The following is a 27,964-nucleotide window of genomic DNA, read 5'->3' as shown; positions in this document are numbered from 1 at the left end:
GGCCAGCAGAGGGCGACGTGACCGGCGTGGCTCAGGCTGCTCCCCACCCGGGCTGGGATCTCAAGTTTGAGCCTCAGCGCGGTTCTAGGTAAGGGAGCCTTCCAGAGCGGCCTTATCCAAAGGCGATTTGGTGATGTGTGCTTTGGGACCCTCCACTTCCCATGCCCTCGGGTTCTCTCTGGACCTCTGCAGCTGGACCACTGCGGAGATACTAGCCTTAGAAGACAGAGCAGGAACTCGGGGGTCAACTACGGTTTATTGAGGACCTACTACATGCGTGTGGCCGGCTAAGTGTGCCCCATAAACTGTATCTCTAAGTACAGAAAGGTGGGTTCCACTCGCACACCTGCACTTAGAAGCATTTGGAGACAGTTGTCTCTGGAGAGCCCCTTCCTTGCCACGTCCTGTCACTTAAACCCCCCCCCCTCAGATGCTTTCCACTTAGGATTTCCGAGCCCTGGAGGAGCTGGCTGTGGAGTCCAAAGATGAATTTGTTCCCAAGTCCAGTAGAAATAAAATCCTTCAGGCAGGAAGGCGATTCCCTGGCTCCAGTGACCAGAGAATCATCCGACGGTGCCCCGCTGGTCTGGGAAATGCTGGTCTACTTTCTGTTTTCATCTGGTTTCAGTTCCTCGTTTCTCCTTGGTCCCTGAACATGCCGAGATAGGTTTGAGAAACGGTAGTGGTGGGGATACACACTATAGAGGCACCCGTGGTGTCACAGTGTGTGCGTGTGTGTGTGTGTGTGTGCGCGTGCGTGTGTGTGTGTGTGTGTGTGTGTGTGTGTGTGTGTATCAGGACAAACCATCATTTCTCCCTGCGATGATGGCCAAGGGTTTCTAGACCAGGTCTTCCTAAGATTGAGGATGATCTTAGGCCTGAGCTCCCCACTCTCCTCCTTAAGCCTTGTCTACAACCCACTTCTCAGTCTGTCTGCTAGGCTTCAGTTTCACTTGTTCAGCACACGGGTATATACCCTTCACATTTCTAAATGCCAGACTTTTGATGTTTTCCTAAACCAAGTTATCCTGAGGTACACTTTCTGAGGCCTGGCCTAGGGTGTGGGCTTCGGCCAGAGTCAAGGCCAGGAGGGAGCAGAACCCTGGTAGCTGGAGACTTCTTGACAGGAGCCAAATTTCTTTTCAGTCTTGGAGAACCCAGAGGAAGCAACCCTGAGCCCTGAGACAAAGAAGGCCAAGCCTCAGAGGGAGTCAGAGGGTCCAGTGCTGCCTGAGTCCCAGGGTGGCCCCGAGTATAGCTTCAGGCCAGAACGGGGGCTTGGGGAGTAGACCAGGAGGCCTTAGGCTGTCCTGGACTCAGTTATTCCAAACCCCAGCTTGAGGCAAAGGACAGGGAAGGGGGCAGTTGACTCTTGTCCTGGGCTGAACTTTCACACAGGCCGAGCGTCCGTGAAAATCGGGGTCAGAGAAGCCTCGAAGGACACCAGGGCCAAGTCTAAGATCCTAAGACAGCCAAGTCCCTCTCCTGTCGAACCGGGTGACGCTGGCTCTTCTCTCCTCCACCTTCCTTCTCCTCAGAGGACCCTTGGGTTTCGACACCCTAACAAGACAGCTGGAATGGTAAAGGGGCAGAGGGTAGCAGGGTCCGACGCCACCTCTCCTGAGAAACTGGCATTCACTAGCCAGGACGACTGAAAGGCATCGTCGAAGTGATAAAAACCCACAGTGGGAAACTGAGGCCTCTGGGCATCTTCCGCTGGGCCCTGGCAGGATGGAGTGTCTGCCGAAGTAAGACGGGCCCGTGCCATCCTGGCAGCTCCGGTGGGGCAGTAAGGTTGACCCAGGGTAGGGGACAGTGCAAGCCCAGGATCTGGGCCCGGGATTCCCTGGCTTGGCTACCCTGCCCTGGGAGTGGTAGGGGTGTACCCTGCTGGCCTTGGGGCTGGGGAGCCCAGCCAGGCGTCAGAGAGCCGGCCACTCTGAGCAGGCCAGACGAAAGCCGATCGAATTTCAGCCCAGCTGTATTTTTGGCTGGATGGGCTGGGGGCCAAGCTGGGCAGGCACGCACACACAGGGCCGCGTGCACACTCACACTACCTCTACCCAGACAGGGTACATCTGCTGCCCCACCACACACTTCAGGCGGAGGAAGTGCAGTGAGCCTAGGCTAGTGAGTCACTTTGGGTTTCTCCGGATGGTGGCTAAGCTTCTGCAACGTCTTCTTGATGCGCAGGGCAGTGAGGCGGGCAGAGGGGTTGGGGTACCAGCACTCCCGCATCATCTGGGCCAGCCCGGAGAGGACCTGGGGGTTGAGAGGCAGGCGGAGGAGAGAGGAGAGGGACATCAGTCAGGAGGATGGAAAGGGGGCACAGGGTGAGGAGGCCATGGTTTAGGATGGGAGTCACAGCAGGAGAAAGGCCAGGATGGGCGAGTGTTGGACAGGACAGAGGGAGAAGAGATGGACAGACGGAAGGGATGGACAGACGGAAGAAGGAAGAAGCAGCGTGCGAAAGATGGTGGCAGAAAGCAAGCAGGAGAGAGCAGGGGAGGAGGTGGAGGTTCGAGCCCACCCTGGTGAACAGCCTCCGTGGAGCACCTGGCTCCACCCCCACCTCTTGCAGGATCCACTGCGAAGGGTATTTCTGGAAGCCTGTGTGGCCTTTAGCAGCCTGAGACCTGGTGCACAGGGTGCTGTGACTGAGAGTGTGGCAATGCCACACTGGGCAGGCACGCACACACACTGCCCCCAAAGTGCCTCTGTCCAGAAGGAGCCTATCCCAAAAAAGCTCAGTGACCCTTGGATATGGCAGCCTGCCTCCTCTGGGTCCTAAGAGTGAGTAGACATGTGTGCACAGGAGTGCATCTATGTGGCCTCTTATGTACACATCTATATATTCATTATTTTTCAGTAAAAATTCATTGAGTTTTAGTGTATGCCAGGTACTAAAGTGGGGATATTAGAGTGAGCAGTAGGAGGCAGACTTCTTGGAAAAGGAGAGGGGGGGAATAAGAGAGGATAATAAGGGGAGTATAGTAGAAATACATTATGTTTGTATGAAATTGAAAGAAGAATTTTATTTTTGATTTTTTTTTTTTTTTGAGACAGAGTTTCTCTTTGTAACCCTGACTGTCCTGGAACTCACTCTGGTAGATCAGGCTGGCCTCAGAGATCCACCTGCCTCTGCCTCCCAAGTGCTAGGATTAAGGCCTGTCCTGCCACACTCAGCTCTTAAAATGATTTTAAAGGGCTACATAGTAAGACTACTGTCTCAAAAAAAAAAAAAAAAAAAAAAAAAGGCCGGGCAGTGGTGGCACACGCCTTTAATCCCAGCACTCGGGAGGCAGAGTCAGGCAGGTCGCTGTGAGTTTGAGGCCAGCCTGGGCTACATAGCAAGATCCAGGACAGGCACCAAAGCTACACAGAGAAACCCTGTCTCAAAAAAACAAAACAAAACAAAACAAAAAAAGTAAGCTAAAAAACAACTTTTGTCTTCAAGATACCAAGCATCTCACTACATGTGTTTGTGTGTACATGTCTGAGAGTGAATATTTAGAAGCATTTATATTATATTATATTATATTATATTATATTATATTATATTATATTATATTATATTATATATGTATATGTATATATAACATATATTTTTATATATACATGTATTGCTTTGTGTAAGTATGGAGTGTTGTTGATAAAATATCAACAACAACAACAAAAAACCTCACAGGAGAAATTTAGCAGAGGCCCTCTGATTCTCACAGGTAAGGTAAAAAGTTCTAGAAATCTTAGATTGACCAGAAGGTCCAAGAAAGGTGAGAGGGATGCACAAGCCAGGTGTGTATGGCGGGAACACCCAGAACACCCAAGATCTATCCAAGAAACAGGCTGTGAAGCCAAGATCCTGAACCCAGAAATCCCAGCTAAGAATCAACCCCAATCCATGCCATGCCATACCATGCTATGCCATGCCATGCCATCCCAGCCCCAGCCCAGCCCAGCCCAGCCCACCCAGCCCACCCCAGCCCCAGCTCATCTGCAGGCCAGCCCAGCCCCAGTCAGCCCAGCTCCAGCCCCAGCACACCCCAGAACACCCCAGCCCAGCCAAGCCCCAGCCAAGCCCCAGCCCAGCCCAGCCCAGCCTCAGCTCAGCCCAGCCCAACCCAGCCCAGCCCAGCCCCAGCAAAGGCCTTACCGGATCTGCAGCCAGCCGGTTAGGAATGGTGGGAGTCTGCTGGTCAGTGCACACCACCTTTTTCATATCATCAAAGCTGGGGTCATTAGGTACCATGTCATAGAAGGGTGGCTTGTAATCTTCCACAATGCCTGGGGATTCAAGGGGGATAGGGCGATTACTTGGGACTTAAGGAGACCAGAGAGCACCCAGGGGACAACTTTGCCTGGGTTCTGTCCCAAGGGACCTGGGGCTAGCTGCCTGACCATACTGCTCACTAGAGGGGTCCTACCCTATGACATAATAACTGCATGCAGCACACGGAATTGCGGTGAATTTTGTGTTTCCCAGGTAGTCTTTGCCTTAATAAGCACATTACATGCTTTCCCGTTAGACCTCACAGTAGCTCCTTGCTGTGTGCAGTATACCAAGCCTGTCACGGATGAAGAAGCTTAGGCTGAGAAGCACCAGACTCAGGTAGTCTAGCCAGTCCTAGCGGACTCAGGACAGAAAACCCATCTTGTTAGCGCCCTAGGCTGGATCTCATTTCCACCTTCTGCTGTCTTCCATCCTGGGCCTGGGTACCACTCGCTGACTGATCACACTAACAGCTGGTGTTCCAGAGCGCTTCCTGTGGGTCAGGCAGGGTCCTTGGTGCTCTGCATGCCATCCTCATGGCAGCCTGCGGGGACCGTGACACTGTAGGTCCACTTCACTAACTAGAACAGTGGCTCTAAAGACTGTGACTTGTCTCTAAGGATCGGCAGGTGGTAAGTGACAGGGGAGGGACTCAAGGCCGAAACCCAACACCAAATCCCGTGCTTCTGACCTCTCAGCTGCATCTGTGGTACGTCTGGAACAGGGACAAAGGACAGGAAAAACAAAACAAAGTACCTCTCCTAAGAGGAAAAGATTTAATCCCTGGTCTATATACTATCTACTCACCATCAGGGAGGGCTCATGCCTCTGCAGATCACACAGCCAACAGTGTCTCTCCCCCACCCCCACACACACGTTATCCTGAGGGTACCTAAATAGGAGCCTTTTTGAAAGGTGTGTCTGCGGGGTCAGAGGCAGTCCCATGCCTCTTCCTGCTCCCCAACCCCAGGCTGCTTTTGTGACCATGTAGCCACGACTTCAATGAAGCCCTCACCAGCTGTTCCCGGTGGCGGGCTTCCAGGCCGCCCCTGTGCCGCTGGCGCCCTAATCAGTGATTTGCAGAGGCCTGAGCGTGTCTAATGAGCCTTTAATCAGTGCTGGGGCTGACACCAGATTACAGTGTTTATAATGTACTGGGAGTCTGTGGAGCTGACAGTTTCCCCTCCGCCCCAGGAGCCCAAGGCCGATCCATCAGCCCTGCCTTTCCTGCCTGCAGCCAGGCCCGAGAGTTCTTTGGTTTCATCCAGGTGCCCCTTCCCCAACTCCAGCCTCCCAGGGCTGATTCCAGCGGTTCATGCCCAGGGATTGGAACCCCAGGAGACTCGAGGAGAGAGTGGTGACACCTGGATCTCTGCTGTCAACAGGGGACCACTGAGGAAAAGAGGCTGCAAAAGGCTGGTTCCCGCTAGACGCTCAGGAAACGAGAGGGCTCTAGTCTGGCCTGGGGGTTGTCCTAAACTTTCAGGACTCTGGCAACCCTGGTCATAGACAGCCTCCACAAAAGCTATACATTGCAGCAGTCAACCCGTGGTCCTCCATCTACCCTGGGACTGAGAGGCCATCAACCCCAGGGCTGCACAGGGCAGCGCAGGACAGGTGTTTCTACCAGCCCTTCCAAGGCAGGGTCTCCCACAGCAATCAGCGGTAGCGATGAGGCCGCCACAGGCAGGCAGAGCAGACACCAGATAGCGTGCGTGTGAGCAAAGAAATCTAGGAATCAAGAGTCAACATTTAATTGCCACAGTGACAGAGGGCACTGACCCAGAATCAGGTGGCCAGCTTAAGACCTGATGCTGCCTCTAGTGAGCTGGAAACCTAGACTCTTCTCAAAAAACGGAATAATATTATGTAGGTACTTTTACACGGTGATGACTAATATTTAGCTCCAGGCACTGTTTGCTTTTTTTTTTTTTTGCCTCTTTCTTTCTTTCTTTTTTTTTTTTTTTTTTTCAGGGTCTCTCTGTGTAGCCCTGGTTGATCTGAAATGCACTATTTATATAGACCAGGCTGGCCTTGAACTTGGAGCAATCCTTCTCCCTCCTGAGTACTGAGATCACAAGTGTGGGCCAAGTCCAGCTTCTAGATATTGTTCTAAATACTTAATTTGGATCAGTTCTGCAGCTACAGTTATGTTTTTAATTCTGATTTCACAAATGAGGAAGCAGGCACAGAGAGGCTAAAATGCTCACTGTCATAACAAAACCTGAAACTGAATCCAGGCAATCCGACTGACCAATGCCACCTCCTACCAAACAGGAGACTTCAATAAGATGACACCTTCAGAGTAAGCGTTGTGGCACACAGTTAATCTCAATAAACGCTAGCCTAGCTGCTGCCCTGCCCCACCCCACCCCCATGCTCAGTATCGAAACCCATGGCCTTGAACATGCTAGGCAAGCATTCTACCACTGAGCTATATCCCCAGCTCTGACTATTTATGGGTTTTTGTTTGTTTCTAACTCCAGACTTCAAGGTCAGATCCACACCCTCACAGGTTCAGATGAACCTTAAAAGCCCATTTGTGCTGAACTAATTGATACTAATTGATCTAGTCTCAAACCCTTAGGTCACAGGCACCAGGCCACATAAGGAAGCCCAGTCTCTATTACACACACACACCCTGCATATACTGGGCCCTCACCATTGATGATGGTCCGCCGGGCGATCTCCCACAGCACTAGGCCGAAGGCCCAAACATCTGTCCACTTGTACGACTCAAAGCAGTCAGTCCGGATCTGTTCATCTAGCACCTCGGGTGCCATGTACCTCTTGGTCCCCACTCGGGGGTTGTTGCCAATGTCCAGGTAATCACTTCCCTGGGAGTGCATCACAGCCAGTCCTGTGGGTATTGGGCTCGTCAGTCCTCCAGGGCTCCCACAGAAGGTGGCCATTCCCACACTGGGAAGCCCAGGCTAGAGTCAGATGCAGTGGGGATGGAAACGGATAGACGCAGGAGAGCCGGGCAATGGAGGCCTGCCCTGAGGTGGCCGGAGGGAGACCGTCTGTCCCGTGTACCCTTTGCTTTATAGCATTCTCAGGCCAAGCATGCATTATGATACCCATTTCACACAGCAGAACTTTGAGGTGGGTTGGAAGGAGCCGTGTTCTCAGAGAAGTCAGAGTGAGACACAGGTTCCTACCTCCCTGTCCCTTTTCCGGAAGTCAGGTGAATGGTGGAAGGAGTCTGGGCCGGAAACAATTCGTTTTGAGACAGGGTCTTTCTATGTAGCCCTGGCTGTCCTGGAACTCACTCTGTAGACCAGGCTAGCTTCTAACTCAAGAGATTCACGTGCCTCTGCCTAAGTGTCCCGGTTTGGAAAGTACTAATTCTCTCCCCTACAGAAACGGGCAGAGCCGAGCATACAAGCCCCACCCACCTGCGAAGCTCCACCCCTTCCCTCCTGCTCACCCAGGTCCGCAATGCAACATTGCAAGTCGCTCTTGACCAGCACGTTGCGGCTCTTGAGGTCACGGTGGGCGATGGCTGGTTTGCCTTGAGTGCCAAAGATCTCCACATGCAGGTGTGCCAGGCCGCAGGCCGCGGACACAGCTAGCCTCAGGGCCAGCTGCGGCTCCAGCGGCTGCCTCTGCAGAAAGTCGTAGAGGGAGCCGTGCTCGTGGAAGTGGGTGATGAGCCACAGCTGCGTGCTTGAGTTGCGCGAGGTCATGTCGGAGGCGATGAAGCCTGGAAGCAGAAGGTGTGAGTCAGCCAAAGCACCGAGGAGGAAGGGGTGGAGAGGGGAACCAAGGGCTGAGGGGTCTGGGAGTCGCTCAGGGTTGGACCAGCGCGCAGAGTTCCGTGTCTTCCAGCCCTGAGCTGAGGGGCTTGGAGCACGTAGGCGTGGAATGGCGGATGTGTCCCCTCCTTGCCTAGGATGTTGTCGTGCCTAAGCAGAACTGTGTTGTAGATCTCCGTCTCCCGGAACCAGGACTGCTCATCTCGTGAGGAGAAAATCTTGACGGCCACACTCTCACCATGCCACGAACCACGCCACACCTCGCCATATCGGCCCTTTCCTGATCCAATGGCCAAGGGAAGAGCAAGGGTCACACACCAGATACACACAGTCCTAGGAGCCCCGCCCCCAACTCTGGGTGCTATGAAAACCCACTTCTGCAAAACCTGAATTTTTACTTTTTTTTAAAACAGGGTCTCACTGTGTGTCACTAGCCGACTTGGAACTTGCCATCTAGACCAAGCTGGCCTTGAACTCACAGAAATCTTCCTGCCTTTGCCTCCTGAGCGCTGCTGGGATTAAAGGCATGAGCCCCCATGTCCAGGTTTTAAAATTTTTTTAAATTACGTTTATTTATTTGTGTGCGTGCATGTGTGTAACGCACACTGACTAGGGTCACATATGGAGTCAAAGGACAACTTGAGGGAGACAGTTCTCTCCTTTCACCAAGTATGCACCAGGGATTGAACTTGGGCCGTATGGTTTGATAGCACAGGCCTTTCCCTTCTGAGCCGTATTGCTCTCCCTGAACCCGAATTCATACGCAACTTAATCCACATCCTGCCCCAGCTTTGGCTACCCTTAGCTTATCATCTCACACTTGTCCTTGCAGAAGGACCTTACCTTGGCCCGTAACCAACCCACTCCCTGCCCAGCGGAATCCCTTATTCTGACCCCAGGCTAGACCCACTTGTGATCCTGGAAAGCAAATGCTCCCCGACCTCTCCAGCCTTTGAGTCCCGTCCCCGGCTGGCGCACTGCTCACCCACGCACTCCACCAGTGCGACCTGGCGGGCCACCGTCCTCTGCACCAGGAAGGGGAGTCCCGATCCACTGCCCGTGGTGCAGTCACTGTCCAGCAAGTCCTGGGGATACCACGTGGTCCCTGAGTGGCGGCCCCCGTCAGCCACACCCCTTTCTCCACCACCGTCCCACGGTTACACCACGGCTCGGTTCGCACTGCCGTCTTTGGGTGACCCCCTGAGATAGCTGCTCCTGTTTACATGCCCACCCTCCACCCTGGGTCCCAGGCGGTCCCAGGCCCATACCCCCAACATGCTGTCTCCCTGCTCGGATGCCTTCAGGATGAGGCTGGACTCGCCCAGGTCACTGTGCAGACCCCGCTGCTTCTCCTGCCTTCTTCGGACACGCCACAAGCCCAGAGCACCCAAGGCTACCAGGACCAGCAAGGCCAGCACCGGACCCAAGATCAGAAGCAGCGGGGGATCTACATCTGGCTCTTCAGAAGGAGTTTGGGTGGCTGGGGGAGGGGGACATTGAGCCCCAGCTCCACCAGGCCATCTTCCCTGACCCTGAGCCAGACCACTCTGACAGTTGTTAGATCCCAGCATCCTGCCTCCCCACACCCCCTCTGTGTGGGCCAGGACATGAGAAGAGAGCGGGGCAGAGAGGGGAAGGGCCCCTGGACATACCCTCCAGCACCAGGGACACGTTGTGGTTGCAGAAGGACCGGTAGCAGCAGTGGTGGTGGACGAATTCGGTGGGGCGTCCCAGGCAGAGTTCCGGGTTCATGTTCCCGCAGCCCCGATGGACCTGAGGGTGCCCGCCCTGTTCGCGAACCAGCACCACGGTGCACCATGCCCCCTGGCAGGTTGGCTTCTTGCAGTGTGGGTTCTCACAAGTGCAGTTCACCAGCTGATCCTTGGAGGCCTTCACCACTCCTCCTGGGAGACACAGGAGAAATTCAGGCACTCCGAGGGGGCCGGCCACGTCCTCCTCCTGTCCCTACTGTCTCGTAGGCAGACCCCTCAAGACCTGGTCCTTTCATTCCATCCCCTTACTGTCCTCGGAGCCTTGCCCCCAGCCACGCAGGCCGTGGAGAAGGAGAAGTCAGCTTTGGTCTACTGCCTGTGCTGGGACCTCCTCTCCCAGCTACAGGTCCCACCCTGGTCCCGGGCTCTCCCTGTTCACACCCCTACTCCCTCCACTCAAGATGCAGGGTCTATCCTGGAAGGAACCTCAGCCTGCAAGTCAGTATCGAGAAGATAAAAGGGAGGGCTGGAGCAGCTGGGGGGGGGGGTCCAGTCTACAGGCGGCTGCCTGCCCTCCAGCCAGGCTCCTGGAGGTCGAGTCTACAGGCGGCTGCCTGCCCTCCAGCCAGGCTCCTGGAGGTTGAGTCTATAGGCGCCTGTCTGCCCTCCAGCCAGGCTCCTGGAGGTTGAGTCTATAGGCGGCTGCCTGCCCTCCAGCCAGGCTCGTGGGGGTCGAGTCTATAGGCGCCTCCTCCATTCAGACCCCTGTTTCCACACTGCCCCTCACACACTCACCCTTGGTTAGGCCCAAGGCCACCAGCAGCATCAGAAGGCCCTTTCTGGGGATCTCCGAGGTCATGGTCCTTGGAGACAGGAGAGAAGAGATACGGTGAGAGCTGCAAAAATGTGACAGCTGTGGTGAGCAAGGTCCCCTCCTACCAAGAGGAAATCACTGGGAGCTTTTTGTGAGGGGGGAGGCAGGGAAGCCACCTCCCCACTCCTACGTCTGACTTTGGGCGGGGCCTGCAAGGGAAGTCCTGCTTCACTTCCCCATGGAAACCATCTGTTGGGGGTGAAGGGTGGAGAGCTGTGTTTAAATGATGAGAGCCAGAGGGGACCCCGGCTCTGTGCCCCATTGCTGAGTTCAGACAAGAGCAGGCTGGGGCGGGGTCGGGGTAGGCGCGCTGCAGAAGGGTACAGCTGCAGAGGAAACACCATCTCTTTCCCAGCTCCTCTCTGTCCTCTGCCATCTGCCCACCCTTTCCCAGTGCCCCCCCCCCCCCCATGCCTGGCTGCTTCAAACATAAACAGGCTCCTGTCTTCACTTCCTGCCATTCAGGGTCCCGCCAGGCCGGCAACAGGAATCAAGATTGTTTAGATTGGGTCTGGATAGGACAGGCTGGAGTCACGCACAGCAGGGAGCCCAGGGCAGGCTGGGAGAAGGACAGGGTCTAAAGGGGCCACCTGGAGCAGGGACCTTAAAAACCATCAACCCCAGCTCCAGTTCTATGGTTTTATTATTATTTTTTCATTTCATTCATTTATTATTGTGTCTGTGTTTAAGGGCCCATGTGTGTTTAAGGGCCCATGTGCCAAGGTACCAGTGTGGAGGTCAGAGGGCAGTTCTGTGGAGCTGGTTCTGTCCTTCTACCTTTACATGGGTTTGGGGAATCAAAATCAGGTCACCAAGCTCATGCAGCATCGTGACCTGCTTAGTCCCCCTCCCCTCCCAGCTCCAGCTTTAGAGGAGCCAGTAAGGCTTAGCCAGGGGAGGAGACCATCCAGGTATTAGAATCCTCTTGCGCTACCAGGAGTCTGACAAGGGACTCTAGAAGCCCCTCCCGCACCGTTCCCTTCTCTCTGTCCTGAGCCAGTGGGGTCAGCCCTCCCCCCACTTCATCCCCAGGCATGTAGTAGCCATACCCAGCCTGACAGTGCCTAGGTGTAAAGGGTCTGTTTCCCCCTCAGAGCCATCGGGCCCCTTCTCTCTTCTGGTCCTGGGAAAGGGTGGGGGAAGGGCCAGTGGTATAGGAAGTGAAACACACTTAGGCACTGAATGTTTGACCTTGCAAAGTCGCCTGGGGTTTGACTCTTCAGAAGTTTGATGAACACTGGCAAGAGGAGTGATTCTGGTGTGTGACAGCCCGAAACTCAGGACCCCAACCAGCTACGGCTTTAGAGCTGTGCCAATCTTCACTTCTCAAAGTCTCAGGACCAGAGGGTAGGGAGGGACTGAGGCTGTAGCAAGAGGGACAGGGGTCAGACAGAAACACAGACTGTACAAAAACAGCAGAGTGTACAGGTTGGATTCCTAGCTAGGGGAGCTGACACATAGAGTGTCCTGTGAGAAGTGTCCATGAGAAGGGCTGGACATACAGTCACATACACTACAGAGGCCCATGTTCTAATCTTGGTACCAAACGAAGACCCGAGATGCTGAGGCTTTGGGGGCAGGATGTCTAGGGTCAGGCTGGGGGGCTTGGTGGGCCTTTCTGGCTAGTGGCAGCCCTGGCCTTCCTGCCTGGGTTTCCTCTGCCGCAGAGGCCCGGTCCGGGGGAGGAAATAGAGACCTGGGCTGCTGCAGCTGTGTTCCAGCCTCTGCCTGACCTCCTGCCTCTTGCCCCTGCCAGAGGCCAGTTAGGACTCTGACAAGCACTCTGCAGGGGTCCCGAGGCCATGGGCAGAAAGCCATCATTGGCACACTTCACCTGCCCAGAAAGTAGCTGAGGAGGGGCCATGAGGTGGGAATGGCTAGCAACGAGACATCCTTCTGGGACAAGCATCCACCTCCCTGACTGCCCCCATGCGCCCCTTGCCTCTCCACCGCATATCAGAACCTTCCACAGTGGGCTAGCTATGTAGATCCTTTGCTCTGTCACCCATTCCACAGTGTCTGAGACCAGCAAGGAGGGTACTTTGGGTGGGTACGGTGGTAATGTGCCTGTGACCCAGCACTCTGGAGGCTGAGACAGGAGGATGGGGAATACCAAATAAGACTTCAAATGCTGGGGCCAGCCTCAGTGACGTAACAAGACCATGACTCCAAAAACCAAGAGAGAAGGGGATTTTTTAAAAAAAGGAAAGAAAGCTGGGCAGTGCTGGCGCATGCCTTTAATCCCAGCACTCGGGAGGCAGAGCCAGGAGGATCTCTGTGAGTTCGAGGCCAGCCTGGGCTACCAAGTGAGTTCCAGGAAAGGCGCAAAGCTACACAGAGAAACCCTGTCTCGAAAAACCAAAAAAAATAAATAAATAAAAAATAAAAAAAAATAAAAATAAAAAGGAAAGAAAAGAGAAGCATGTGTTTGCAAACAGTTCCCCAGGGAATTCTGATCCATCTGGGTGTGCACCAGGCTTTGAGGAAGGTGTCTGGCACAGAGCCAGACCTGTCTCCTTGCTTTCATTCATTTCACAGGGCATCGCTGGGTGGGTGGATGTGGGCTACAGAGGGAAGAGGCTCTTGGTTCCTTCTAGGTGCCTCCCCATCTCTGTGGGAAGAAAGAGAATAACACAAGACCAGAGGCTTGGTGGCACTGCCAAGGAGTGAGGGTCAGCATGGGTGTGGGAGAAAAGAGTCAGCAGCCTAGGGGAAGGTCGGCAGTAATGTAGAAGTCACTCCTGGTGCAGCCCTGGGAATGGCCTGGGAATGTGATGGCACTGACCGAGTCCCATCTCAGGTTAAGCATGGGGCCGGGGTGTAATCTGGGTCTTATGGTTCTCTTTCACTCCTTAGCAAAACTGCGTGAAAGATCTCCTGTGGACAGAAGCATCGCCACTGTTGGCAGAGATCGCAAATGTTAGATGACTTTCAAACGTTAAGTTAACGCAGGCAGACTGCTCTGAGTTCTGACCCTGTGCCAGGCACTGCCCTTCAGTGGTTTGTGTCTTCGGAGCCTCACAACACCCCTACGGGAAACGGGTGCTGAATAGGACTTGGTAAACGTAGGTGGTCAACAGCAGATCCTTCCTTAGTCATTGCTGTTCCTCTATTTGTCTGGAGTTAGGTGAGCCCCAGGACAAAGGCTCACGGGTCTCAGCGGACATTAGCAATGTGTCCCCCTGGTGTCACTGACTGGTACCCTCCTCAGGTTTCACTGCAAGGTGTTGTCGTTGCCCAGAAACTACCTGTTCATTGCCAGACTTCTCCGTCTTTGGGCCTCAGATGAAGACCCAGGGGGGAGTGTGCCTGGATGGTGGCTGTCAATCTTTCTCCTGCTTCCACACACTGTCCCAAGGCAGAGAGTGCTGTGATAAACTCAACTACCTTCCACACTCAGCACTCACTGGGCCTCACAGACCCAGCTGTTCATGGGACTGCCTTCAGCATTCACCTCAGAGTCTATTAATTCGGCAGTGGTGGGGATACAGCAGAACCAGCCTGGGTTTTAGAGTCTTGGGCACAGTGCAATGCCCGCCCCCCATCTGAGGCAATGCATCTCCAAACCACACTGGGTACCTGAAACCTCAGACGGCCAAACTGCATGTCCTGTTCCTCTCTGCTCATAACCATACCTACACTAGAGTTTAATTCGTATATTAGGCACAGAAGATATTGACATTGATAAGAAAATACAACGACCACAATAACACACTTTTGCATTTGTCTTTACCTTTTGCCTTTCTGCTTACAGAAAGCGCCTTCGTTTCTCCTTGGCGCGTCCGACCGGCCCACGGCTGCGCTTGCACTTTGGGCCGTTGTTAAGTGACATAGAGGTTACCTGACCACAAGCACAGCGATGCGCAGTCAGTCTGATAACCCTGACAGCTACGGGGTGACCAGCAACAGGCAGGTAAAGTGTGCAGCGCGGATACATAGACAACGGTGATGCGTGTGGTGGGTAACATGAGATTTCACTACCCTCCGGAGACAGGATGCATTTAAAATCCCTTATTTGCGGACGCTCCTGTGAACTATTTTCACACCACAGTTGAGGGTAAGTGACCGAAATCCCCGACGCCGACAGGGACACTGGAGATCGGGGAGGCCCCTGTGCAGGTCAGAGGTCAACATACCGGCTCTGACCAAGCCCGGCCTCTACGGCCTACAGTTATGAGATTGGCACAAGAAGAGTGACGTTTCCTAGGCAAATGTGGAAGAGTTACTTGGCAATGTGTTAAGTGGCACGAAAAGCCAGGTGTGATGGCGCACACCTGTGACCCTAGCTCTCAGGGGCCTCCTGAGGCAGGAGGATTGAGAATCTGAGGCCAATTCCATCTCAAAGAAACAGCCCAGCCATGATGATGTTTCCCGGTGTCATTGGCCAAAGCCTGAAGCCGGCCTCTCTTTGACAAGCGGGACACAACGACGATCTCCCATCTGATAGGTTGTGTGAGAAAAATCACACACTACATAGAAAGATAATTGAGGAGACAGGGAGCGGGGGGCAAACAGAGTAGCTGAGGGGTCAGAGAGGGCCGACCCTAACTCTCACTGAGGCTGCTCATAAGCGGGAATGTGTCCACGGAGGAAGGCCTAAGAAAGCAGCCAGCCTGAGCAGTCCTCTCCAGGACAGACTGACAGTCTGGGATCCCAGCCTTGGGGAAGGGCTAGGATTCCCTTTAGCCTGGATGTAAAGGACACCCACCCACTGCAGGGGAGTTCTATGACCTTCTAGGGCCAGAGGTAAGATTCGGGAGGATAGCCTTGTAATGGCAAGTTCCTTAGCAAAAGCTGGTCTGGAGAAACGTGGGCTCTGTGAGGCGTTTCAACAGGGTGGGAAGTCACCCCTAGGCTAACCCAGCATCCTGGGGGGACATGGGAGCACCGCGGGGGGAAGAACCCTTCGGCCCACTTTATTTCCACAGATTAAGCATCGAAGAGGGAGTTAAGTGAATGGACAGGGACTGGGGAAGAGAAGCTAAAGCCTCAGGACACCTAGCAAGAGTAAAAGTCTTTGCTTCCCCATCTGGCTCCCTCCCATTCTCAGGTGGGATTAAGAGGCAGGTGTGTATCCACACCCAGGGCGGACAGCTGGCTCTCTCGTCCAGCTAAAACTGACCCCTCCACGCGCCGGCGGAGAGGTCTCTGAGATCCGTGCGAAGGAAAGGTCCACCGAGACCAGGGACAGGTCGTCCCGCTCGGCCCAACGCGACCTCGACTCACCTTTGGACGGGGCGGCAGGACCCCCGCCTCTCCTCCCCGGAGGCGGCCGGGGTCTCACGTCCAGAGCCGGCCTGGGGAAGGGCTCGATCCGCGCGACTGGCGCGGCGGCCTCCCGGGACTGGGAAGGGGCTGGAGCAAAAATGTTTCTTATTCTAGCTTCTTCCTGCCTGGCCCGACTCCACCACTCCCTCCTAATAACCCGTTTCCTATTGCCCAGCACGCCTCCCGGCCGCAGGGCCTGGCGCTCCGGAGGGGCTGCACACCCCGGTGGGGCTGCCCCAGCGCCCCCACGCCCCGAAGGGGACGGGCCTCGAACCCGGGCAAGGGGATCCCGTGGGTCCCGGGGCAGGGCTGCAGGGACTGAGCCGGTAGCCGAGGCGTCACCCTGGGCCCCGAGAGGGGATGAGGGTAGCGCGCACCGAGAGGCAGAAACCTGGATTCCCGACTCAGGAGGGAGCGGAGTGGGCACCGGGGAGGGACCTGCGCCGCGTATCAGCACACTTACCTGTCCTCACCTACCTCACTCCAGGTTCTCGGGATGCTAAGGAACAAGGCAGAGAGGGCTGAGTTTGGGATGGGAGGGTCTGGTCAAAAGCTAGCTCCGCCCTTTGGGACTCCCCGTCGGTCGGGTCGGTCGTCTTAAATCTTTCTGCCTCCAAGCTCCAGCCCCTTCACCCTCTTTCTTCTCAGTCCTGGCCATCAACGGTCAGCCTAGGGCTAAAGAGGCCCGGATTGGTCCAGATAGGTCCATTCTGAGTCAGTCTCCCCCAGCCCCTCAGGGCTTGGCAGTTGCCCTCTGCATCAGGGGAGGCCAGAATGAAGGGAGAGGCTGCTTTGGACTTTCTGTCCAGCAAGGGTGGGACCTCAACCACAGGATGCAGGGGTGAGGGGTGGGGGTGGGTAACCACCAGGTGGACTTTAGAATTTGGGGCATGGAGCCTTCCGGGGCTGGGGCACGCAGGGAGTGAGGCAGAAGGGCTCCGGTGGTGATGATGAGGGACAGTCTTCCTCCTGACCCTGCTGTACAGGCTGGGAGTGTGGGTGAAAGTCTAGGCCTTCCTTGGCAAGACTTGAGTTTTGTTCTTAGCCTGTGTGAGTATCCACACCTGAAGTACAACCACCGACCGAGAATCCAAGCTAGTTTCTGTAGCCCTAGTAACACCTCCAGGGTTTCAGCCCCCTGTGTTAACGAGCATGGTACACAGAGAAAGATGGTACCTACCTTAGCTCCTCAGTCTGAGCCTCTGGCGGGAATAGAGGCTGGGGGAGGCAATGGCTAGCAGCTCAGACTGACGTCACTTCCTCTGCTGAACCCCCCCCCCCACATACACACACACACACACACACACACACACACACACACACACACACACACACACACTGTGGCAGCTTCTTGAATTTGAGCCTCGAGAATTTCCAGAGCCCCAGCACAACCTAATTTCAGCATCAGGACAGACCGTCCTGCAGCCTATAGGAGTACTATGGGATCACAGTACCCACGTTCCCAGGTTGTGGAGGCCACGGTGGCCCACTCCATTAGCTGTAGAACCGGGAGCCTGGCTACAAGGCCATCTTCACACCCACTCTTCCTCCTGCCTGCTATGGCTTCTGGCCAGCCTCTCTCAGTCTCCAGGCTTTTTTTCTCTGTCTTAAGGAGTGGGAGTGAGGGCCCTGGGGCAGGACCCAGGGGACCTCTGTAGCCCAAGGCCTGCCTCCTTGGGAAGGCGGATCTAGGAGATCAAGGTCCAGAGCTCCATAGTGGCTGATAAGTGTCGGTGGGGATGGGAGAATTTCTGTGGGCAGGCCTGTGAAGTAGATTTAGGAGGTAGAAGAGAAGATGTGGATAGGGGTGAGTCCCCTCCCCCCTCCCCAGCCTTCTGGACAATGTGCATTAGCAACTCTTGTGAACCCAAGCCTCCCACGGTGCACAGGGAACCTCGGGGTGGGTGTTGGAGGGAGGACTGGGAGCTGGAGAAAGCACTGGGGCCTCAGGCCAATGAGGACATAGAAAAGGAATTACAGACGCTGTCCAAGTCTACAAGAATTAATTGCTCATAGGGCCCAGCTGTTCCCCATATTCAGCAAGGACAGAACGGGATGAAACAGGCCCAGAGGATTCTGAGTTAGAATCTAGGCACAGAACTTCCCAGCAGTGAGTAAAGCAGAGGTGTGGAGAACTTCCAGGAGGTTCTTTCCGGTGACTGGTGACAGTGGACTTGATGTGGAGGCCAGGCAGCGAACTCTGACCTTTCAGGGCCAGCTGTGTGCATTAAGTTCTTAATTGTGGGGTTTTTGTTGGTGGTGGTGTTTAAAGAAAGATCCCTAAAATCCTAGACTGGCCTTGAACGTGAGATCTCACGGTCGCCACCTCCCCAGAGCTAGGATTCCAGGCCTTTGCCCCAACCCTGGCTCAGGCCTCACTCTTGAGAGAGACCAAGGCCAGGCATGCACAGACATTCAGGGCCCTGTGCTTGACCTAACACTCTTCTGCTTCCATCTTGAAATTCTTTAAAATATTCTAAAGGGTGTTGGGACAAAGGACACGTAATTTTTGTTTTGCACCAGGCCCTATAAAGTGTGTGCCCATTTTTACACCAGGGTAAGTGGGCGGGGCAAAGCAAAGGAGGGAAGAGGCAGGGAATGAGCTGAGTTTTGCTTCTCTTAAATTATGGAATGGAGCCGGGCGGTGGTGGCGCACGCCTTTAATCCCAGCACTCAGGATGCAGAGGCAGGTGGATCTCTGTGAGTTCGAGGCCAGCCTGGTCTTCAGAGTGAGTTCCGAGAAGAGACTGAGGGCTTAAGGTGGCCATCGCTCATGGGACGGAGGGTCTCTGGGATCTGAGAGTAGGTAATAGCCCCAGCTAGGAGGGAGACTGTTTGGAAGAGGAGCCAAGTGGCTGGGTGAGGCCAGAGGCCAGAGGTATTTCCTTCAGCTCCAGCCACTCGGGAGGGTGGGACCGGATTGCTCACGCAGGACACAGGAATCTGCCTTTGTTTCCAGCTGGAGGGGAAATGCCATAAATCCTGCCCCTTTCCCACCCCTCCAGCATCCTTGCCCAGGCTCTGCCCTTCCCAGGACAGGGGGTGGGGGGATGGGGGGGTGGGGACCTGGGACTGAGGGTCCTCAGGAAAGCTCTTGTCTCCTGGACCCCAAACCCACAGGCCTCTGTCCCTTGTTCCCCAGTACAGGTCTGGAGTAAACAGGCTGCAAGGAGTTGAGTCTGGGTCTGCTCACCTCTCTCCTCTCCTTAGCAGAACCACAGTCAAGGAAGCCACCTGGGGCTGACAGGAAGACTTGAGGACAAGCCTTGGGCTCCCCTGCCCCCCTTCCCGGACTCCTGCTTCCCATGGTCACACAGACTATGAGGAGAAGGGTGTATGATGCCAGAGGCGCAGGCAGGAGGGGTGGAGGGCCTGGGACCCCAGGAGAAGGGGGTGCTGCTTTCCACATCTACGTTTCTGTGCCTGCGTGGCTAAGGGTGTGCCTGTGTGCTTCGTGTTTGTAGGTGTGGCTTGTCTGTGTTCACCTGGGATCTGTGACATCCATGTCAACGTCACGTCTGTGTTCACGCAGGTCCCTGTGGTCCTGGCCGATGGCATGTCTACATGGGGCAATACTGTATGAGTACGGCCAAAATTTCTAGAAGTCGGTGTTGGTAGGGCTAAGGGGCTCCAGAGAGAGAGAGGCCAAGCCTTGTTCACTCCTTTCAGACCCAGAATATTTCTCCACAACGAAAAGTCCTGGCCTCAAAGAACCAAGGCCAGGGGGGTCCGACCACGGCATGTGCTCCTCTGGCAGGTCACCGGCCTGAAGGGTCAGGCAAGAAATACATTGGGGAGCTGGAGAGGAAAAGAAGACCAGGACCAGGGTTCAGGGTTCAGAGTTCAGGGTTCAGGGTTTAGCTGATTATTACTTGGATAGTGGTGACTCGTGAGTACTTTTCGCCATTGCTATGGAGAAGGCGGTCAGTATCCTGTCCTGGTTCCCTGGTGTGGGCCACAGGAGTCCCCATCTGTTCTTCTGTCTTTCTCTCGTGTTTGTGCTCCAGGGTCTCCTGAGATGTGTGCTGGCATTACTGGGGACACTGGCCTTCCTGGAACCTGGGCTGCCCGAGAGGTGGAGGCAGATGATTAAGTCTGTCCATGCATCGGGGCTCAAATGCACTGGAGCCCAGACACCATTCTATTCTATGTGCATTTGCTGAGTGGTAGGTGGGGCTGGACAGGGACAAACATGTCTTTACCTCAATAGGAGTGAAGGGAGGTTCCCTGGGTGGCCCCCGCCCCAGCCCAGCTGATACCCTCAGAATTTGCTAAGGGTATCCAACCCTGCAGTCCCACCTCTAAAGTCCTGACCTTTCACGGCAGGAACGGAGAGTGTGTGCTCCTTAAGAACAACTTGAGCAGCCACCAGAACTGTGGTGACAGAGCTGAGAGGCCGGTGGCTAGGGCAGAGATGTGCCCCTGTGGCAGAACTGGTCTGAGGAGGTTTCCGGGCTGGTTTTGTTTTTGTTTTTTGTTTTTTCCACATTTCAGGGGCCATCAAAATACCATGCTAGAATCCTGGGAAGCTGTGGCTCTTCCACTGTCCCTCTCAACAGAGGATAGCTGCTTACCTACCAGTCACATCTGTGCCTTGTATCCTGGGAAGTAGTTTATTTTATGTTACAAATGTGAGTGTGAGTGTGTGTGTGTGTGTGTGTGTGTGTGTGAGAGAGAGAGAGAGAGAGAGAGAGAGAGAGAGAGAGAGAGAGAGAGTGAGAGAGAGAGAGACAGAGACAGAGATAGAGACAGAGACAGAGAGAGGCAGGACCAGGATGGAACTTGGGTCTACTGATCTCAAAGGTCTCAGTGTAGCTAATTGTAGATGTAACCAACCATCTTATTAAATAAGAAACACAGAACCAATGCAAAGAAGAAAGCCAAGAGATCAGAGCTAAGAGTCTTACCCTGCAGCTAGCCTCTTCAGTCAAGAGACCTCTCCGAAAGAGACCTACTTCCTGTGTGTTTGTCTTTATATAGTCTTTCTGTTCTGCCTTCTCATTGGTTGTAAACCCAACCACATGACTGCCTCATCACTGCCTGTCTGTAGAGACTTCCAGGTCTTCTATGGTTGGGATTGAGATTAAAGGCGTGTGTCTCCAAGGCTGGCTGTATCCTTGAACACACAGAGATCTACCTAGCTCTGTCTACCAAGTGCTGGGATTAAAGGCATGCACCACCACTGCCACACTCTTGCTATGGCTCTAATAGCTCTGACCCCCGGGCAACTTTATTTATTAACATACAATTAAAATCACATTTCAGTACAAGTAAAATACCACCATAGCTAATAGTTGGCATGACAAGAAGCCGTGAGTTTCTTATCTTCTGCAGACATAGAGCAAGTGTGGAAAGCTCAGAGGCTGGGATGAGGCAGGAGACCTGGACGTTAGAGGGGAGGCTAACTTCAGGAAGCCCAGAGGAAAGCTGGCTTCTTTCCACTCTGCATGAAGGGATACAGGCAGGCTGGAGTCAGGAGCACTCAAGGGCCGAGAACTTTTTGGTGGAGGGCCTAGGACCCAGTCACCCTGGAGACGGTCAGAGATTGCAGGGGCAATTGTGGGGAGGGGGGCAGAGGGGAGCTCCCTCTGCAGAAACCACTGTCCAGATCCAGCTCAGACAGGGCAAACCTAGGGTGACCTCTGAGCAGGTAGGAGGGCAGCCTCAAGGGTAAGAGGAAGCCCGGCTGTGGGCAGAGGCGCATGAGGCTGTGGGCAGAGGCGTGTGAGGCTGTGGGCAGAGGTGCATGAGGCTGTGGGCAGAAGGTTCTGATGTCACACAGGCTTGAGCTTTTTGCTCCATTCACCCCTGGTCAGCTGGTGACACTGGACCATTTGCTTAACTTTCACAGCCGTGGTCTCTTCCGGCGTAAGGTAGGAGGGTTGTAAAGGTCAAGGATGGCCAGGTGTGGAGCTCCATGCTCTGTTCGTATGCATTCCTCACAGAGGCCTTATGCCCCCCCCCCCATATGTATATGGCTGCTTTGTCTACATGTATATCCATACTACTTGTGTGCCTGGTGCTCACAGAACCAGAAGAGGGTGTCAGGTCCCCTGGGACTAGAACAGACAGTTGTAAGCTGCCATGTGGGTGCTGGGACTTGAACCTGGGTCCTCTGGAAAAGCATCCAGTGCTCTTAACTACTGAGCCATGTGTCAATACCCCAAGGTTGTTATTCTTGTTTCTGTCTACACATGAGAGCTGTGTGGTTCAGGAGGGTTACATAACTTGCCCAGGATCCCAAACCTCAGGCTGCAGCACTGGGCCACCATTGCCTTCCTAGGCTGTAGGTACGGTTGCTCCGCTGGCCCCTGCCGAGGCTGGCATCACGTGCTGTGATTTCAGTACTGGATGAGGAGGAAAAGGAGTCTATATCCACCCTGGAGACCCAGAAGCAGCTCAGTCAAGCTCAATTCTTTAATACCCACCCTCCCGACAGCACTTTACAGTTTACAGAACCCTTTCTCCATGTCTCCACGCCACAGGTGTGAGTCCTGAAGCAAGAGCAAGTGCTTCCTTCAGGATCCCACAGGTATGGGACAGCAGCATTAGCCAGCAGCCCTCTGCAGCTGCCTTCAGAGCACCCTGAGAGAAATTGACTCGACTTTACTAGTTATTTGTGCATGTGTGTGTGTGTGTGTGTGTGTTCCTATTCAAAGAGCAGAATAATTTTTTAATCAAAAAATGTATTAATGATTAAAATGTCAAAATTCTCTGTGCCTAAACCAAAGCATTGGTTGACACTGGTCCTCCCAGGAGCTGGGGTGTGACTCCTGCCTGCTGGCTGTGGGCTTCCTACAAGAGCCTCCCTTCAGAGAGGGTGGAAATTGAGGAAAGCCTTAAGTTCACAGGAGAAACTGCACGGTACCTCAGCCAACTGATCGGCACCAACAAGTGGCATGTCACCTGATGAGAACTTGACCTCTCTACATGATCTTCCTCCTGAAAACCCCAAACCCAGAGCTCCAGGCTAGACCTAAGAAAAACATCAGCCTTGGGCTATAGAGCAAGATGGGAGCGGGTAAGAGGGGAGGGGAGGAGAGGACAGGAGAGGGGAAGTGAAGAGAGGGAGGGAGAAGCAGAAGAGAGAGGGAAGGGGAGGGGAGGAGAGGAGAGGGGAGAGAAGGGAAGGAGGGAGGGGAGGGGAGGGGAGGGGAGGGGAGGGGAGGGGAGGAAGAGGATTACTGGTATCAAATACTCAAAGCTGTCAGATGGTCAACAACAAGGAAAGTCTTGTAGGATCCCAAGGGATCCTGTGACAGAGAGGAAACTGGGTGAAAAGTAAGGAAGTGTGAATCAGGTGTGGACTTGAGTTAATCACAATGGTGAGCTCATTCACTGCAACACACTAATAGCAGGGAAATCTGAGGTGTCTATGCATGATTGTCCTAACTGTTCTGTAAATCTAAAAGTGCAGGTATTTTTTTGATTTTGTTTTTAATGAGGCAGGGCCTGGAACTCATCATGTAGACCAGGCAGGCTTCAAACTCAAAGATCTGCCTGCCTCTGCTGGGACTAGTCATGTGCCACCATGCCCAACCATAATGCAAAGCTTTTGTTATTTGACTTAATCAAAAGATTTTTAAAATAGTGAAACATTTGCCTGGCTGCTGCTTCCTGGCCAGTATGTAAGCCCTTTTCTAGAGAAAATGTCTGCTTCCTTGTTGGGATGCTCCAGAGGAGACAGTATGGGCTAGTGCCCTGCTGTGGAGGCCATGGCCAGTGGCCGGGTTCCATTCTCAGTCTCTGCCAGTTTCTAACTGTGGAGCCCAGGCAGTTCTGTAAATTCTGAGCCAGGTGTCCTTAAACTTGGAGTCTGCCAGATCATTGAGAAGGGCAAATGTATGCATGTATACAGTAGGCACCTTACCTATGCATGTATGTATGCAGTAGGCATTGTACGTGCAGTTACTGTAGTTATCAGGAGCATACAAGTGCACTTCTGCAGGAAATGTGTTGGAGAAACCCCCCAAACTTCCTAACAAAGCCTCACAAAGTTACCAAGTGTCCCTTCAAAGGTATTTCAGATCATTGGCTAAGAACCCCACCTATGGGTCACCTAGGGGAGGTAACGTCTCTTGACATACTTATTATGGCTGTTTTTCCTCCCCTCTCTCTCCCTCCCTCCCACTTTCTTTAGGTAGGGCCTGTGTGTTGCCCAGACTGGTCTCAAACTCATAGCCTCCAGTGATCCTCCTGTCTCAGCCTCCTGAGTAGCTGGAGCTACAGATCTACGTCCTGTGTCCAGCAAACATGCTCTTTTCTACTCACTAAGGCCCAGACTTTGCAAAGTAATGGGTCAAGCACTGGAAGATTGACAAACAGCAGATTATTATTATTCTTATATCCTTCCTTTTTAAAATTTAATTTTACTCTATGTGTATAGGTGTTTTGTCTGCATGTAGCTCCAGGCACCAAGCGAGTGCCCGGTGCCCAAGGAAATCAAAATAGGACATCAGATCCCCTACAGCTGGATGCTGGGACCCAAACCTGGGTCCTCTGCAGGAGCAGCCAAGGCTCTAATCTGATCTGTCTTCTCCAGCCCCCAAATTATTTTTGTTTGGCAAAAAAGTAAAAAACAGTTCAGGTTTTCCTGTGGTTGGGAACTTACTTTCTTCTAACTTTGCAATCTTCTCCCCGCACCCCTTGCTCCACAGTCCTCCATTTCCTCCTTGGATCCATCCTGCTGCCCCACTTTCTAAGTCCTTACGTAGCTTTTGGTACTCATGACATGTCCGTGGTAATCTGCATTAGTTACTGCTCCCAAAGTTCAGTCCACAAGGCGAGCACAGCAGCGGGAGCCGGAGGCGGCAGGAGCCGGAGGCGGCAGGCCACGTTGCATCTGCAGTCAGGTAACAGAGGGGGTGCCATGCTGGGGTCCTCCTTTTCATTCAGTCTGGGGCCCCAGTTCATTGGACGGCGCTCTTCAAGTTCAGGTGGGTACCCAGAGGTGTCTCTTTTGTGTGATTCTAAATCACACACAGTTGAGGATAAAGATGTCCTGACAAACATGGTTACCTGAGGGGAGACGTCCCCTCTGACAAATGCCCTGCCTGCATGCTTTTCTACCCTTGGTTGTCTGCTTGGTACAACCGGAAGATAGATTCCGTGTGAGAACAGCTTGCTTTCTCCTGCTTTATGATACACTACACAGAATCCAGCGCATTGGTATTACCACCACAATCGCTGTAGCCGATCCCCTCCCGGCAGACACTGGGTTGGTCCTGTTCCCTCCTGCAGACACTACTGTGGACAACCTTGTACGTTCGGTGGAACCAGGTTCCTCAGGGCAGAGGCAGCTGGGAAGCAGAAGAAGCCCCAGACAGGAACGTGTCTTACTCGCCTCTAGCTTGGCCTAGCCCACCTCCCCATGGTTCTTAGCTTCATCTTCCTGCTTCTTCTTCTCCTGGTATCTCCAGAGAGGAAGAGCCAGACTTCGCTGGCCTGCAGGCCTGAGTATCAACTCTTCGTACTGCGTAGGGGAAGAGGGTGCCTTGGAGAGGAGGATCTTGGGGATTTGGGACCTGGCACCAGTACTGTCCCTGGACTGTAACCACTGGGAGAGCACACTCCGAGGGCTCTGGTAGGGGACAAAGACCTGGGGGACGGGGACAGCCTGAGGAGGGTGGGGTGCTGGGGGAGGGGGAGGGGCGGTGCCCAGCAGCTCAGGCACTGACTTGCCTCGAGTGCCCAGCATGGGTGGGTGATCGGGGCACAGTGTGTGGCAGGCGGTGGTGAGGAAGGGGCTGGCCAAGCTGGTGGTGACCGTCACAAAGTGGTCCAGAACACCCCCTTCCTGCGGAGACTCAGCAAAAGAGAGGCTCAGGGTAGCTTGCAGCCTTTCTAGGAGGGATGGGGCAGCCTGGGCCTGGGCCTGGGCCACAAGCTGGGCCAAGGCTGGCCACTCTGGCTGGTACTGCAGGCTGAGCTGCTCTGCCTGGGGTCGCCTCAGCAGCTGCCGGATCTTCCGCACGGTGTCAAAGCTGTCCGTCAGAACGGCCCACTCCAAGGCTGTCTTGCCCCGGACGGGATCCACGGAGCTCAGGTCAGCACCTGCAAGTGGGTCAGTGTGACAGGGATGAGTCAGGGAGCTGTGGTTTGCACATGGGCACATTCTTCAGCAGCAAGGCTGGTTTGGGCTGGATTCAAAACATCTCCCAGACTGGAAGCCCAGGGCTTCAGCCTTCAGTGTAAGAGACAGGACCGGGAGGGACTTGCAGAGAGCTGGTGCGGTCTCCAACAGGCTCATAGGGCCTGGGGAGAGTGGATCACGGGCTGCTCAAGCCACAGCTGCTGGGGAGCGGGGGTCCTGCCACTTCCCCCTCCCACTTTATTTCTTCATTATCATTCCTTTCTCTCTGGAGCCAGAGAGACACAGTCACTCTGTAAGGACAAGGGGTGCCCTTCCTTCCCCACCAAACCCATGGGGCTTGGGAAGGGAAAAGCTGGAGACCGGGATTCCTCAGAGAGACCAGCAGAGGGCGTCGACAGCCACCTCAGGGGGAATAATAAGGGTCCCACAGCTCCACAGGGGCCCTCCACTTCCTCCTGAACTGGGGTCAGTCCTCTCACTGCTGCCCCATGTGGCAGCCTTCTCTGTGCTGTGGCCTTGTTTCTCCGCCTGGGTCTCAGGCAATGGCGAGGCCGGGACTAGAACTCAGGATTCTGGTTGAAGGTGCCGCCTCACCCCCACACCTTTTCCCATCTTATGTCTGTACTCTTTTGCTGGGACCTCCATAAAGAGTTACGGCCAGCCGGGCTTTGCACACTGTGGAAAGGTGATAGCAAGCCCCTCCTCCATTAAGTTGGCCTGGGTCTGTGGTCCACCCGCTCCTCTCCTGCTGCAGCTAAATGGTGTCTAGTGGGGTGGCAGTGGAGGAAGTGGAGCCGCACACCCGCCATGAGGAGGGCGACCACACACTCAGAGCGGTCACGAACGGCAGCCTTCATCAGAGCTGTGAGTCCCCGCTGGTCCCTGCGCTCCAGGTCCAGGCCAGCAAAGTAGTTGAGCAGGAGAGTCACCAGGGATGTGTGACCTGCAGAGACAGGACCACAAAGCTGGGATCCCCAGGATGATGAAGCCTGGCCAGACGGACCCTTGTGCAAAGTTTGGGGTTGTGGCCCTGATGGCTGAGAGCAGGGGTGAGGTGGGGTGGGGGGAATGAGGGTGGGGTGCTGGGTGGGGTAGGGGGTTTGTGTCTTGCACCTGCTTGAGCGGCCAGCATGAGGGCTGTGTTTCCATCTTTGTCCTGCTGGTTCACATCCAGGAAAGGACAGGAGCTGAGCAGAACCACAATGGCACCAAAGCCGCGGTAGCATGCAACCATGAGGCCTGTCTGGGGACAGAGCAGCTTGGACCCCCACTTTCCACTAAGTTCTCCTTAGGAACCCCCTCACCACCACTACCACTGTTGCCCTCTAAATCTGCACATTCTCAGAGCCTGTCCCAACCCCCGTGAAGACGGTTCTCAGCCTCTGGAGTGGGAACAGTCTCTGGAGAGCCAGACCAGGATGCTGAGGGTGGCGCCTGGCCCGTCCCCAGCTGCCCCGCTGAGCCCTGGGGTATCTCACCTTCCCATTGCTGTCCACTTGGGAAACCTCCTCTGGGGAGACCCCAACATCCAGCCTGGCTCGGAGCTCAGCAGGGTCGTTGTGGACACAGGCCCAGTACAGGGTCTTCAGGTGACAACCAGGGGTAGGGGTCTCGTTGCTGGGGCAGGACAGTGCCTCAGACATGTCCAACCCTTCCCAGGTCAGTGGTGGCTCCCCTGTTTCCAGTCTGGGGCGGAAAGGTGAGTCCTTCTTCAGTCAGCTGGCAGCTGTGACAGAATGTAGAGGAAGAGTGTCTCCTGCGATCCTGGACAGATGTTCCTGCCGCTGCACCTGTCTTCCCCCCTCCCCCACCGTGCTCCCCCCTTCCCCAGACACAAGACAGGCAGCCAATGCGTCTTACGGTAGGTCAGTTTCCCAAGGAGGCTCACGATAGGGGTTATCATTTTCCCTCCCCCAACCTTACCTGGGGCTCTAGGGTCTCCAAAAGACCATCACAGCAGGCAGACCTGTGGCTCAGAGCACCCCCACA

The 27,964-nt window shown here is 54.5% G+C and overlaps 2 protein-coding genes across 7 annotated transcripts; both read right to left on the bottom strand.

Annotated features, from left to right (window-relative positions):
• Positions 1 to 237: 237 nt before the first annotated feature.
• Positions 238 to 16,456, bottom strand: Acvrl1 (activin A receptor like type 1). Of its 6 annotated transcripts, none has more exons than XM_052749014.1 (11): positions 15,841 to 15,963; positions 11,786 to 11,978; positions 10,536 to 10,603; positions 9,681 to 9,932; positions 9,297 to 9,508; positions 9,014 to 9,113; positions 8,162 to 8,308; positions 7,701 to 7,976; positions 6,933 to 7,130; positions 4,154 to 4,284; positions 238 to 2,262 (listed from the first exon to the last, which is right to left on the bottom strand). In XM_052749014.1, exons 3-11 carry the CDS (start codon positions 10,597 to 10,599, stop codon positions 2,128 to 2,130), a joined length of 1,515 nt encoding a protein of 504 aa, XP_052604974.1. In that variant the 5' UTR covers positions 10,600 to 10,603; positions 11,786 to 11,978; positions 15,841 to 15,963; the 3' UTR covers positions 238 to 2,127. The 6 variants fall into 6 exon arrangements, with proteins under 6 accessions (XP_052604974.1, XP_052604975.1, XP_052604976.1 ...); XM_052749015.1 differs by having other exon boundaries at positions 11,806 to 11,978; XM_052749016.1 differs by lacking the exons at positions 11,786 to 11,978; positions 15,841 to 15,963 and adding an exon at positions 16,346 to 16,456.
• Positions 16,457 to 23,139: 6,683 nt separating this feature from the next.
• Ankrd33 (ankyrin repeat domain 33) lies at positions 23,140 to 27,695 on the bottom strand. Its single transcript, XM_052747522.1, is given in 5 exon segments — positions 23,140 to 25,259; positions 25,262 to 25,935; positions 26,778 to 26,918; positions 27,089 to 27,218; positions 27,454 to 27,695. Coding segments are annotated over 5 exon segments (1,152 nt in total). The 5' UTR covers positions 27,619 to 27,695; the 3' UTR covers positions 23,140 to 25,217.
• Positions 27,696 to 27,964: the final 269 nt, after the last annotated feature.

The sequence above is a fragment of the Peromyscus californicus genome, unplaced genomic scaffold (assembly GCF_007827085.1).
Source record: "Peromyscus californicus insignis strain IS unplaced genomic scaffold, ASM782708v3 Scaffold_20__1_contigs__length_68692818, whole genome shotgun sequence".
NCBI lineage: Eukaryota > Metazoa > Chordata > Mammalia > Rodentia > Cricetidae > Peromyscus > Peromyscus californicus.
The sequence above is the reverse complement of the archived record's forward strand: the minus strand, read 5'-3'. Positions and strand labels throughout refer to the sequence as shown.

What these genes read in the sequence shown, in the direction of transcription:
- Acvrl1 (XM_052749016.1), bottom strand. Translation starts at nt 10,599, where the DNA reads ATGACCTCGGAGATCCCCAGAAAGGGCCTTCTGATGCTGCTGGTGGCC. An exon ending in GGCCTTGGGCCTAACCAAGG is followed by an intron (nt 9,933 to 10,535) that starts GTGAGTGTGTGA and finishes TGTGTCTCCCAG; the next exon opens with GAGGAGTGGTGAAGGCCTCC. An exon ending in TAGGCACGACAACATCCTAG is followed by an intron (nt 7,977 to 8,161) that starts GCAAGGAGGGGA and finishes TTCTGCTTCCAG; the next exon opens with GCTTCATCGCCTCCGACATG.